Source organism: Pipistrellus kuhlii, unplaced genomic scaffold (genome assembly GCF_014108245.1).
Source record: "Pipistrellus kuhlii isolate mPipKuh1 unplaced genomic scaffold, mPipKuh1.p scaffold_m20_p_1, whole genome shotgun sequence".
NCBI classification, from domain to species: domain Eukaryota; kingdom Metazoa; phylum Chordata; class Mammalia; order Chiroptera; family Vespertilionidae; genus Pipistrellus; species Pipistrellus kuhlii.
This window is the reverse complement of record NW_023425404.1, coordinates 146859413-146873950: the sequence shown is the minus strand read 5'-3', so window position 1 is coordinate 146873950 and position 14538 is coordinate 146859413. Positions and strand designations below refer to the sequence as shown.

Below are 14538 nucleotides of genomic sequence, written 5' to 3'. Positions count from 1 at the left end.
AGGGAGAGAGAGAGAGGAACATCAATGATTAGAGAGAATCATTAATTGGCTGCCCTCCTGCATGCCCCTTACTGGGGATCGTGCCCATAACCTGGGCATGTGCCCTTGATTATAATTGAACCAGGATCCTTCAGTCCATAGGCCTCAGGCTCTATACACTGAGCCAAGCTGGCTAGAACAAATATCTCATTTTATTAATTAACAGTATTTAATTTGGAATGACAAGGCTAATCTCTTAAACATTATAAACAGCTAAAATACCACACATGTAAAGATTCTTTAACTTAAAAAAATACTAATATGTGTGTTTGCTTCTAGTAAACTTTTATAAACTTCATTGTAAATAAATCATCCTGGGTAAAAAGATGCTTACGATTTGAGGGGTTGCCTTCTCAACTCACCATGGTTTCTCACTGCTCAGTAAGAAATCCTTAGCCAGGGTGGTGAGTGGATCTTTGCCCAAAGCTCTGTTTTTTAGTAGCTTTGTTCTTGAAACAATGTACTTTTATAGCCCTATTCCTTAGAATCTATTTAAATTTTTCTAATTCATTACTTTATTTCTGGACAGATTGTCATATCACTTGATTGGATTCAGTTAATCTGTTTACTATTGCATTCTATTAAAATCACTTCTGTGCTAACTATGAGTGCCACAAATCCTTCAGGATTAAAAAGACATCTGTTAGAATCCCTTTGTGGCTTTGTCTAACTGTGGGCACAGTTTTAAGGTCATGATATTAATACCTTTGTTAATAAAAACCATAATAGTGGTTCTGGTTATGTTATATAAATATTTTTTTCTTATTTGACTACACATTGTACATTTAAGTAGATACCCTTCAAGGTATACTCCAAGCACAAAATGCTGTAGTACACATTTGAAAAGGAAAGTAACAGGACAAGACTGGTCTCATTTTGTTGCTTGAGTTACTTTTTTCATTCTGAGTTAAACTAACATAAATGTAAATTAAAAGAAACTATTAGCTTTTTTTGTTAGCCTTTTATAGGTTAATTTTAAAATTTAACAAAAGATATATTATAGAAAATAAGTATTTAACATTTTTCACTCCCTTTAGCTTCATAGCTTCTTTTCCCAACCCATCTGCTTCTGCCTAGCATAATATATATTGAATATATTGCCATTTTGCTTGAATTTGTTTGGTCTGGGTAGAAATTTTAGTAATCACTGTAAAGAGCAATTTTCTTTTCAAGAAGTATCAATTCAGGAAAATCTATATAGGAAGTTTTGACTAGCTGCATTTCTCCTTCCAAAAGGAAAATAGGATTATTGAGACCCACGAAAACCTTAAAGCTATCAATAGATCACCTACTTAATTGAATGCCACTGAAAAAATTGACCCTACAAAAATGTTTTCACAAAGGCTACTTTCCAAATTTTTATAGAGTCTTAGATTATGATGCTTATAGGCATAATCTCTTTCTTTGTTATAGTCCCCAGATCATTAATATTATTATTATTACTATGTCATAAATAGGAAACTGAGGTTTAAAGGTAAAATTATTTTCCCAAGAGCAGATAGTAAGTTGGCAGTGTAGGTGAGGAAGAAACTTTACTCTTTATGGTTCTTCCTATTAGTCTAATAATTAAATCTATATGAGACAGATTAACAAGAGAAAATAAACAAATTTAATTACATATGTATGTATGAAAACCTCACATACATGAGAGAGTCAGATACCCCACAAACTCAAGAGGTTCAGAGACAGAAAGTTCAAAGGAGGTATAAAATGGCATTCTGAACTAAGGTTGAGGTAAGGTAACTTGGGGCTGCATAGGGGAAGAAGGTCATTTAAGGATGAAAAGTAGAGCAGATGTTCAGTAATTAGATGTTTGCCCTGTCCTTGAGATAGGAGGAAAACAAGTAATATCTAGTAATAACTCCTTTAATGGGCAAGGCCCCAAATTTAAATTCTTTGAGGAGAGATTTAAGTTTCTCACGAAACTGGGTCTCAATATGCCATCAACTCAAAATAATTCACCTGCTAAAGTGGCACACTTTGGGGCGTCCTATTCTGAACCTTCTCAGCAGCAAAGCTGGGTCTAGAAATAGTTAAGTCCATTCAGTGTACAATTTATAGTTATAGTATACTAGAGGCCCAGTGCACAGATTCATGTGCCTGTGGGGTCTCTCGGCCTGTCCTGCGGGGATGGGGCTGAAATCCGCCCGGTGCATGGATTCATCCAGGGGGTCCAGCCTGTCTCACCCAGTCCCAATGGAGGCTGATGGGGGCCGTCCGGCCAGGGAGGGACCAGGGGAGGGCTCCAGGGCGTGTCTGGCTCATCTTGTCCAGTCCTGATAGGCTGGACCCCAGCAGCAAACCAACCTACTGGTCGGAGCGGCTGCTCCCTGGTGGTCAGTGCATGTTGTAGTGACTGGTCGAACAGTTGAATGAGTGGTGGGACACTTAGCACATTTAGCTTTTATTATATAGGATTATAGTATACATGTTAGAAATATAGAAATCAGTCAATGAATGGAAAACACAAATTTCATCTTATTCACAATTTCTCCCACTATGGCTGTAGAGTCTCCTCTCTACTCCTCCTACCCTTTTTACTTGCATGGGTAGGTAAATGGTCAGAAAGGTCTTCAATTCAGTCTGGCTGCTTTGGTTTAGTCATCTGCACTTTGTCCTCCTGGGACCCTGCCGTCTCTCCATCTTCTCCCATGAAATACTAGTCGGCACCACTATTCTGTAGTTCTGTCTCTGATGTTGACTCTGTTGTACTAGGGCAAGTAGTTGTTTTGATGTTCTCCCTCCCACCCCCTTCAATACATATACCTTCTATGAGTCTAAGTGTAGAATTATATTTAGATTGAAAGCCATATTGAAACATTAGGTAGGCAGGGACCTCATAGATGACAACTTTCGCTCCTTCAAGTGCAGTAATGTTGTTGATGTGTAGACCATCTGTTACCTTTGTTTCCTAGGTAATATGCACGTGTCACTAGCTGAGGCCCTGGAGGTTCGGGGTGGACCCCTTCAGGAGGAAGAAATATGGGCTGTATTAAATCAAAGTGCTGAAAGTCTTCAAGAATTATTCAGGAAAGGTAGGTGTTTTTTTTTTTTCTTTTATTAATTTTGAATATTGGATAGCTGAAAATTGATAAAGGGGCAGAGTAGAGAATAATATTTTCCTTACCTCTCTTAGGGCTAAAAAAGCTCAGAACTTTCTTACCTTTATTTAAACATCTTTGATGTGCCTGATATTGTGCTAGGGATTAAAAATGTAATGATCAAAATAAAAAATGTTCTCAGTAGGGAGCTTATAGTTCAGTCTGTAGGGAGCTTATAGTCCAGTGTGGAAAACAGCTGTTAATAAAATATTTATATAAACAAGTGTAAAAAATTCAACCATGACAAGGGTACATAGGAGAGGATCCAGGGATTCTATGAGAACTCGTAGTAGGAGAATTTGACATGGTCATGGGGAGGAAAAGGAAGGCCTCCTTGCTTATATCAAGCTAAGACCTGAAGGGAAGGAGAGGTTAACCAGGTAAGGCAGAGGGAAAACATTCCTGGAAGAGGATAATATCCCTGCAACTATAAATTGGGATAATGAATATTGAATAATTTCCTTGGTGCTTCCCTATAGAAGTAGTCACCTGCTCCAAATGGTCATGTGGCATTTTGGAGCGGGAAAAATTAGAGTCACCCATTGGTTGACCACAAACATTTGATATCATGCTGAAAATTCCATAGGAAGCTTTTCCACCATATGAGCAACACCTATTTAGAACAGTAGGTAAAGAACCAAACTTCATCTTTGATTTGAATGAATTAATCAAGCACAATAAACAAACATAGATGAGGTAATAATTCTGCAAGTATGGTCCCTGGGTGAGTAGCGGCATCACCTTGCAAATGTATTAAATTGCAAATATTATACTTAGGCCTGCTGAAGATCTAACTGAATAAGAAACTCCTGGGTATACACGCCAGCAACTTGTGTTTTAACAAGTTTTTTTAAGGATGTTCTGATGCATTTTATGTTTGAATTGCTTAAGAGTAAGAGCATGGTAACCCTTGGGAAGTTGTAGAGGTGACTACTGATTAAGTACAGATTGAGGACAGATGGTAAAGCTTTGCCACCATTCTTGTTGTTGCTATTATTTTCCCATCCAGGGACTGGAACTTAAACAAAATGGTGTTAGGTCCCACCCAATTCTACTGTCACTGAGATGTTTGATTAGAATTAGGATAAATCTAAAGAAAAGTAATTCCTTTTATTTAATTCCACTTACCTAAAATCTAGCTATTTTAATAGGCCTTGTAGCTTTGTTTGCTTTATTTTAATTTTTTCAGAAAATTTGAAAGTATAGCCACTCTAGGCTATAGAACAGGTAGCCAAGCTTCAAAGGTGTTGTTGAAGAAAGGATATGTTGGTGGCATTACTCAGTTAATTAACAATGGTCAGTTCATATTTAAGAAACATTGACTTGTGAGGTATTTCATGGAAGATCCTGATAAGAAGATGTCACTGTTGCCCTTAAGGGATTTATTCAGATCAGATGCATATGAAAAGTTTACTGCTTCAAAACAGTGTGCCAAATGCGTGATAGAGACAATAACTATAGATGTTCCTTCAGAGGAGGGAGAGATAATACCTTTTTATTGTACTAATGGCAGGATTACTGTGCTAGCCCTGATTCGTGGAATATAAGCATCTTGCATACTCTTGAGTACTCTTTCTTTCAAATTTCGTAATTTTAATAGAGATTCAGTGTCTGAATGTAAAGTACTTGTCATTGAGATGTAATTATTGCATAACATATTGAAACGTTACAATAAATAGGCTTACTGGATATGTTATAAAATTAATTGTAAGGCAGCTATGCCCTAAACACTGTCCATGGAGCTGGTTACCATAGGCCTTCAGTCCAATTCACAGAATAGCATCAGTAAAATAGACAAATTGAATTTGGATTCCTTGGCCGTCTGGAGAGACCAACTATTATGATTGCCAATTGGAAATTTCTATTTTTTTTGGAGGAACATTATGTTTATTTGATTGAATTTATCTGAAATCCAGGATTGTTTATTTCTTGTATTTGATAGCACACTGTCTTTTTTTTGCCACAAATTTTTTTTATTTGTTTGTTTGTTTTCCTTACTGAACTGAAATAAAATACAGGTTTTTTTCTCCAGAAGAAAGCAGAGCATTCCTATGAAACCTTTTGTTAAGCTGAAATATGTAAATCAAAGAAGCTAATGTCATTAATTTGTATGGGAAAAATTTTTAGTGTTTCCAGATCTCCCAAATAGCCTACCAAATCATGCCAAATATGTTTAATTACATCTAGTTTTATGTTAAGTAACACCTTTATAAGTTCTCTTAGGCTTTTATGATTACCTTAGAGCACATTTTTATAATGGATATACAGGATATATGGAGATAAAGCATAGACGCTCACAGACACAGTTCAAAGCTATGAGAGCTTGCCGAAACCGGTTTAGCTCAGTGGATAGAGCATCAGCCTGCAGACTGAAAGGTCCCAGGTTTGATTCCGTTCAAGGGCATGTACCTTGGTTGCAGGCACATCCCCAGTATGGGGTGTGCAAGAGGCAGCTGATTGATGATTCTCTCTCATCAATGTTTCTAACTCTCCATCCCTCTCTCTTCCTCTCTGTAAAAAATCAATAAAATATATTTAAAAAAAACAAAAAAGCTGTGAGAACTTGATGCTGAGTGTGGCTCCCAGGTATTGTACAACAGAAAGAGTTCATCCACAGGGCACTACGGCCAAACAGAATTGCAGTGGAGGCGCCATCCAGGAGACCAGCAAACTGGCGCTCCAAAGCCTGAAATCCCCATGACAGGTAGCTTACTAGAGTATAGAGGGCAAAATCGCAAGACACTTGGTTAGGGCTTCTGGGTCATGCTGGGAACTGATTGGTTGGAGGTGGGGAAGAGTAATAAATCATTTATTTCTGCCTTGAGGACAGTTTTGGGATCTGTTCCCTTGTTCCTCTATTCAGTCTCATGGGAAAGTAGCCAGGGGCCCCTTCTACCGTTGGACTCAGGCACTGATACATAGCAGCTCAAGAGATTATCTTTAGCTGACCAGAGGTCTAGACCTTGTGACCGATATTATCCAGATCCTGGCTGCTATCTTCTGTTGTCCCCAGAGTTACTGATTATCCAGGGAAAACGCTAGGTCTCAGAGAGAGATAGAGATGATTTCTGAAGCTAGGATTTAAAGCTAAATTTAATCAACATTATAAGGACCCTCGGATTAACTGGGAAGAGCTTGGCACTACCACTCTCGCTGCCCAGGTGTCCTGCCTCTAAAATGGCTCTTTGGAAGACAAATGCTGAATGCTGTGTTTTCACCTTTTAAAAAAATAAAAGCTAAAATCCTCTTTGGAATTCTTTCAGTTAGCAAAGACCAGTATTAATATAGATCTTTAATAAAAGCCAAGTGGAGTAAAACAGACTTTCAAAAAGTGGGGAAACCTCTATCAATTTGCTTATTTTGTGGTTCTGTAATAAACACCCTATGAATAATGACTACTATTGTTAAGCAGGCAAATTACAATGGCCTCTAAGGGTTTTGTTTTCCTAAAATTTGTTTTATTCTCTTTTCTGTGTCTTAGTTTTGGTTCTTAGGAATGGCTTTTTCTTCCTCCTTTTTTGTTATTGTGTTTTGTTCTGTTTTTGTTGTTGTTGTTGTTTTGTAAATTTTCATCCAACGACATTTTTCCATTGATTTTTAGAGAGTGGAAGAGAGAGGAAAAGACAGAGAGCAACATTTATGTGAGAAACACAACGATTAGTTGCCTCTTGCACGAGCCCTGACCAGGGCCTGTGTTGGGGAGGAGGCTGCAACCTAGGTACATGACTGACCAGAATCCAACCTGGGACCCATTGGTCCCCAGGCTGACACTTTACCCACTGAGCAAAACAGACTATGACTCTTCCTACCTTCTTTAACCTGTATGTTTCTGTGTGTTTTCAGTATTTAAGTGAAAGTTGATATTCCTATTAATAAAAGGCTGGCAATAAGCATTTCTACTGTAGGGTTATTGAACACAAGTCAAGATAATTATTTCTTCATCTTTTTGAGTCTCCTTGTAATTTTAACCTTTAAAAAACACACACCTACAAACTTGTTGTGGTTAATATTTAAATAACCATTTCTAAGCATAACTTTATTGGAAGACACCATATTCATATGAGTTTCTCTTCAGAGGAGGAAAGGTAAAACTATTTTCAAATGTATAATTCTAAATATTTATTTGGTTGGATAATGCTTTTTCTGTGTTTTATGTAAGTTTCTTAGTTTTATTGTCTTGTGTTTATTAAAATTTGTGATCTATGTGATTACTTTTTAGAATTTTTTTGAGATTTGGTTATAGTCTTGCAAATGGTCTAATTTTATAAATAATCTGGGAATTTGGAAAATATTTTCTGTGTCTAGGGTATAATTTAAGCTTATTAATGCATGTGCTTTGAAAATTTGTCTAGGTTTTTATTGCTTTGTATACTTGATCTGTCAAATATTTCGGAATAGTTAAAACCTTCCACTATAATGATGTTTTTGTCTGTCTTCCTACTGTCATCATGTGTTTTCATGCAATTTTATGAGATATGTATAATGGGTAATTTAAATAGATTGGGTCTTTTATCAATTTAAATTAAGCCTTTCTTTTCTTTTTACTCTTCACCTTAAATTCTGCCTAGTTTGCTCTTAACATTGCCACCTCTGCTTCTTTTTCCTTGCCATTTTACCTAGAATATCTTTCCTCCTTCATTTTCAACTTACCTATATTGAAACTTCGGTATTTCTTATAAATAGTAGATAGATGGATTTCACTATTTTTGGCCAGCTAAGGCCAAAAATTAAATTGAAAATTAAATGTGGCCATTGAAATAAAAATTCTGGAGAAATTTTATTAAGGGTCCTCCTTTTCTAATTATATGTTTCTTATTTCATTTTATTAACAGATTGGAAAAAGCATAGCTTATTAACTGATTGAAAAACATACACATTTAAGATTTTAGCTTTTACATCATGGATAAACTCATGCAGTAGCTTAGTGGTCCTAGGTAATAAAAAGTAATGTCATTCTCATACACATTCTAGGAAATTATTGCTGCCTTGGAAAAATTAGCTTACAATTATATTAGTTGCCCAAAATGGTGATTTTTTTAAAAAGTGATGAAATGATTGCTCTTTGCAAAAAATCCATCATTGAATCTAGAATTTTAAGGTGTAAAATAGTAGATTGTTTGTTGTGAAATTGCCTCTTCGCAAATAATGAAAGGGAAAGACCTAGTCTCTCTGGCTTAGGCAAGGACAGAACTCCCATGTAAATTCCTTTTATTATGTCTGTAATCATTTCTGGTTTCCTGTTTAACAAATAAAATAACTAACTCATGAAATTTGTAAATTGAACAGTTTAAAAGATAACAAATAAAGCATTTTGATAAAGAGAAGGACTAAAAACAAACAAGTAAAGTTGCTGTAACTCTGAATAAACAAATTCAGAGTTACCAGCAAGTGTCCTGGGAAAATTGAGATCATATCATATTTCTTATTGTTTTTGGAAAAAAAATTTGGATATGATTCAGAGAACAGGGTATATAGAATTCTTTGGCTGTATTTTATTATAAATGCTTGTTATACCTATGAGTGAAAACTACAAGTTACTACAGATAAGTAGGACAGATATTAAATAAATAACTTTGCACTTCACTGATTAAGAAATCCTAATTTAAAAAATTAGGATTTGTAAGTACCTATTTAAACAAACAGTATTATTAGAGAATGACCTGTTATTTTTATCAGCAGAACTGCATGAAATATTAAGTGCTTCCTCTTTTTATTTTATAGAATTGCTTTCATTGAATAATTACTTTTAGGGAAATGTCTTTGCTATTGAAAGGGAAATAACATGTAAGAACTATATAAACTCAGAGCCACACATACACGTATATTTTTATTTATGAAATTAAACTATTTGAACTAGAAAGATCTTCATTTCACCTGACTAATCATTTTTAGAAATAAAGAAACAAGGCCTAGTTTACATGACTTATAAAGCTTTAATGAGCAATACCTATTTAGACCTGTAAAACCACTTTATTTACACATTAAAATAAAGTATTAAAATTGATAGCTCTTCCATGAGCATTGCAACAGTATATTTAGAAAAAATGTCTGTGACAAAAGTGACATCACTTTATATTATACAGATACTAAAAGAATAATAAATAGTTGGAAATTTTAATAATTTACATGAAATGGACACCTGAAAGACACAAATTACCAAAAAAGCTCACCCACAAAAACAACAACCAGACAACCTGAATTGCCTATATCTAGTATATCTATTAAGATGATTGCATATATAGTTTAAAATATCTCACAAAGAAAATTCTCGGCCCGTATTGCTTCACTAGGGAAATTTAAAAATTTAAAGAAGAGAAAGCAATTCTTGAAGAAGATAGAAAATGAGAAAACACTTCTCAACTAATTCTATGAGGTTAGCATTATTATAATATCAAAACCAGATAAATACACTAGGGAAAGTAAAACTATAGACCAATATATTGTACTAGTACCTTATGAACACTAATGCAAAACGTCTTAACAAAATTTTACCAAATTGAATCCAACAATATATAAAAGTGATAATAAATACATCATGATCAAGTAGATCCTAGGAATACAAGATTGGTTTAACATTCATAAATCAATCAGTATAATTCATCATATTATTAAACTAAATAGAAGCAAATTTATATGATCATTTCAGTAGATGTAGAAAACACATTTAATAAAATGCAAAATCAGTTCCTCATAAAAAAAAAAAAAAAAGCAGCTGTTAATAAAAAAGAACCACCTCGCCTGGCCAGTATGGCTCAGTGGTTGAGCATCGATCTATGAATCACGGTTTGATTCCCGGTCAGGGCACATGCCTGGATCATGGGCTCGACCCCCAGTAGGGGACATGAAGATCAATGATTCTCTCTCATCATTGATGTTTCTATCTCTCTTTCTCTATCCCTTTCTCTTTGAAATCAATAAGAATATATTAAAAAAAAAAAAAAAAGAACTACCTATAACTAATAAAAATTCTGGAGAGGTAATATCATAACATACTTTTTAAAAATATTTATATTATATTGATTTTTTACAGAGAGGAAGGGAGAAGGATAGAGAGCTAGAAACATCGATGAGAGAGAAACATCGATCAGCTGCCTCCTTCACACTCTCCACTGGGGATGTGCTCGCAACCAATGTACATGCCCTTGACTGGAATTGAACCTGGGACCCTTCAGTCTGCAGGCTGACGCTCCATCCACCGAGCCAAACCAGTTTCGGTGAAACTTGCCTTCTGATAAAGGAGAAGCTTGAGGTTTTTCACGAGTAGCACACAGGAGTCAGGACGCAGGCGCACGCATGAGCAACTCCAATAAAAAAACTGAAATAGAAAGTTGCTCTTATCCTGAATAATGTACTTTGGACCAAAGTGCACAGGGTTTTGCAAATATAATTGCTAGATCATAATTTTCTACTAGAGGGTCTTAGATAGTGCTCCTGGATCAGAAGACTTAATATTGTTGTCTAAATTCTCTACATTCTTTATTCAATGCAATCCCAATGGGTTTTTTTGTTTGTGTTTAGAAATTTGTGAGTTGATTCTAAAATCCATAAGATAATTCAGTGGATTTAGAATAGCCCAAACAACATTGAAATAGACCAAAATTTGAGGACTCACATAACCTTATTCCAACATTTATTATAAAGCTATATTAATCAAAATAGACAAATAGATCAATGGAACATTATAAAGTCTAGAAGAGATCCACATTTATATAGTTAATTGATTTTTGAGAAAGATACAAAGGATAGTCTTTTCCAGGAATGCGACTATAATAATTGGATATCCATATGCCAAAATTTTTTAAAATAGAGGAAGGGAGAGGGAGAAAGAGATAGAAACATCAATGATGAGAGAAAATCATTGATCTGCTGCCTCCTATACACTCCACTCTGGGGATAAAGCCTACAACCCGAGCATGTGCCCTGACTGGGAATCAAACCCTGACCTCTTGGTTCAAAGGTGGAAGCTCAACCAATGAGCCACATCAGCCAGGCCCAAAACATTTAAAAATAATAATTTTTACTCTTACCCCATACCACATACAAAAACTAATTCAAAATGGGTCATAGATTTAAATATAAAACTTATAATTGTAAAAGTTATAGAAGAAAGCATCCTATACCTATGTGGTGTCATGCGAGGTCATCACAAGATGGCCATCCCCATGTTACCACATGATAGTTGTCACAAGATGGCTGCCCCTACATCATCACAAGATGGCTGTCCCAAGATGGCCTCTCCCACGTCATCACAAAATGGCTGCCACAAAATGGCCAGCACTGTAGGGCAGTTGGGGGCGATCAGGCCTGCAATGGAGGGCACTTGGGGGGACCAGACAGTCAACTATTCCCCAAGGGGTCCCTGATTGGAGAGGATGCAGGCTGGGCTGAGGGACCCCCACTCCATGCATGAATTTCATGCACCTGGCCTCTAGTAGGAGATAATAATTGTGACCCTGGATTAGAGAAACAGTTCTTAGATATGATACCAAATGCTTGATTTGTAAAAAAAAGATGCAGTGGTCATTATCCAAATTAAAAACATCTCTTCTAAATACATTAAGAGAATGAAAGGAGTTAAAGTGTGGGAGAAAATATTTGTCAGTAAATTATATAATGGATATAGGACTTTATATCCATGGTATATAAAGAACTCATAAAACTCAATAGTAAAAACAAACAACCCCCCCCCCAAAAAAAAAAAAAAATTGGGCAAAAGATTTGAACAGAAACTTTACCAGAGAAGATAACATGAAGTTATTAGTCATCAGGGAAACCCAGAATTCTTAATACCATTAATCATCAAGAAGATGCAAATTAAAACCACAGAAATACTAGTACATATCTATTAGAATGTTTAAAATTTAATAGACTAACCTCACCAAGAATAGCAAAGACTTGGCAGCAAGTGGAACTTTTATACATGGCTAGTGAGAATGGAAAGTGGTATGGTTTTACATTTTGGAAACTGTAACAGTTTTTTAAAAAGTTAAATATACACATACTACCAAAATAAATGTAAATATATTTCCATACAAGGACTTGTACATGAATGTTCACAGCAAATTATTTTGCAGTAGCCAAAAGCTAGAAACCAAATGTCTATCAACAGATGAATGGGTAAACAAATTGTGGTATGTCCATGTAATGATACAATAAAAGGATCAAACTGCCTGGCTGGTGTTGCTCAGTGGTTGAGAATTGTAGAGATATTGATTTTAGAGTTAGCATAGTCAAATGTTCTTAAATGTGGAAAGGATAATCATAAAACCATAGAAGGAAAATGTAAAATTTTCAATCTGGTAGAACCAAAGGAAAAGAAGCAACTCTGTGTGAGAAGGAAGACAAAGCTCAGAACTTAAATATTTAATTTCTGACTTTTTAAAGCCTTTATAGGAAATATAGAAAGTTTTTATGGATTAAGAGCTTTTGCATAAATATTTGTATAGGGTATTGAGCTTTTAAAAGACTCAAACCTAACTTGTCCGTATTACATTTCCAATTATCTACAATCACAATTTTCCTGTTTAACAAGGTGCATCAGTTGTTTTTGACATGCTATATCTTGCCCAGCATTTATAAGACCAGAATTATCAGGTTCTTCAAGTTAAATGTGTTTGAACCTGATAAAATTATACTACTTGTTCCCTGAAAACAAATTATAAGACATAGAATTAATTTAATATCTAGCATTTAGAAATGAATAATATAGGTTGTTTAACAGGTGTTTGAAGCACTTAGAGTAAACCTCTCCTGTGCCACAAATACATAGTCAATACGTACACTTGTTTTGATTTGAAGTTATTTGGTTCTAGATTTTACAGACCATTTTATAAACTTAAAGAATCATACATGTAGAAGGGAAAGTTGCTGTAGACCGTGCTCTCTATCTCTAGTGCCATACTTGCTGATTTTTGTGTGATCTTACTCATTATAATTACTGTTTCAATTTATATACTCACTAGTGATCCAGTGCATGGACACGTACACATTGAAAGGAAATTAATTAGAAGGTGGCCAGTGGGGCAGGTCTGGGCAAGAGGGGCCAGGCATGCCCTGGAGCCAACATCCTGAGGCTGAGGTCCCTCCCAGGCCTCAGCTGAGTGAGTGGTATCCCTCCAGCAGATAGGGTCCCTTGGTCTGGCTTGTGGGGATCAGGCCGAAATCAGCTCTCTGACATCCCCAGAATGCAAGAGGGCACTCTGCAAAGTTGCTGTTGTACAGGGTGTGGAACGCAAACGCAAGTGTGCAGTAAACCAGATTAGGGCCGATGGTGCCCCAGCAACAACATAACCCTCTGCCAAAGGTAGAATCGTGTGGCCCTGCAAGGAATCCTGCGTCACCCGAGAACCTTCACTGCCAAGACATTGTAAGTCTGCAGCTCTTGCATTGAGTGTCTGCCCCCTGGTGGTCAGTGCACATCATAGCAACTGGTCAGACTGGCAGATATTTAACATATTAGTCTTTTTTATATGTAGATAGGAATTTTTTTTTCAAATGTTGAGATAAAAATATATACTGTAAAAGCATTATTCTTAATTGTACAGCTTGAAGGATTTTATGAATGTGTACACTCATATAACCACCAGTGGGTATTAGAATTATTCTAGCACCCAGGAAGGCTTCCTCATGCTCCATTGTAATCAGTCAATTCTGGGTTACCAAGAGTAATCATTATTATGACATATCATGCAGATTAAGTTTTGCCTGAAAATAAACATGAAACAAATGGAATCGTACAATATGAACTCTTAAGTTTTCTGCCTTCTGAAATAGAGTAACCAAGTTTTTCAAAGAATACATATTACAGTTACTTCACCCTATTCTCAAATAAAAGAATTAAAAGGTGGCTTTGTGCCTTGTAACACTTAGTAACAGTTAAGATTTTTACGTTTTTAGGGTGATGAGCACCAGTCATGGTTAACATTTTTGTGAAGAATGTATCCTTAATATTTCTTTTTGAAAAATGGAATAGTTTATCGTCCAAATAAGCCGCCTTTCCCCTTTATTCTTTGAGCAGGAAAATTTCTTTAAAATGTAAACAGAGGAAGGGGGGAGGAGCAGTGATTGAAGAACAGGAAAGAATGGCATTGGTGATCACAAAAATGTGTTTCATAAGTAGTTACATATCAGGATTCTGTGGAATCATATAATCATAAATAAAGCAAATTCCTCTCTAGAAAATATATTTTATTTTCCCCTCTGAAACTGGAAATATTTACTAATATTCATTGACCTTTTCACCAATTATCCAAAAATGAGATAAATGGTAGTCACCCCTTGACTGGTTTTTCAGTCTTTGTTGTATAGAGCAGGCCTTTAAAAGTAAAGAGAAGTCACTAAGATAATTTTTTTAAATTGTGCTCCCCTTTCCCTCCACTATATACAGATAGCAAGGGTG

At 35.6% G+C, this 14538-nt stretch overlaps 1 protein-coding gene across 24 annotated transcripts in view; it reads left to right on the top strand.

Annotated features, from left to right (window-relative positions):
- Nucleotides 1-14538, top strand: part of PTPN13 (protein tyrosine phosphatase non-receptor type 13) — a 167816-nt gene that overhangs the window by 27868 nt on the left and 125410 nt on the right. For 23 of the 24 annotated variants that reach the window (XM_045570954.1, XM_045570959.1, XM_045570971.1 and 20 more), the window contains one exon: nt 2955-3074. The exons of the other annotated variant lie outside the window; for it this stretch is intronic. In XM_045570954.1, coding sequence (XP_045426910.1) covers nt 2955-3074 — 120 coding nt within the window. The remainder of the gene's footprint in view (nt 1-2954; nt 3075-14538) is intronic. 24 annotated transcript variants of the gene reach the window in all.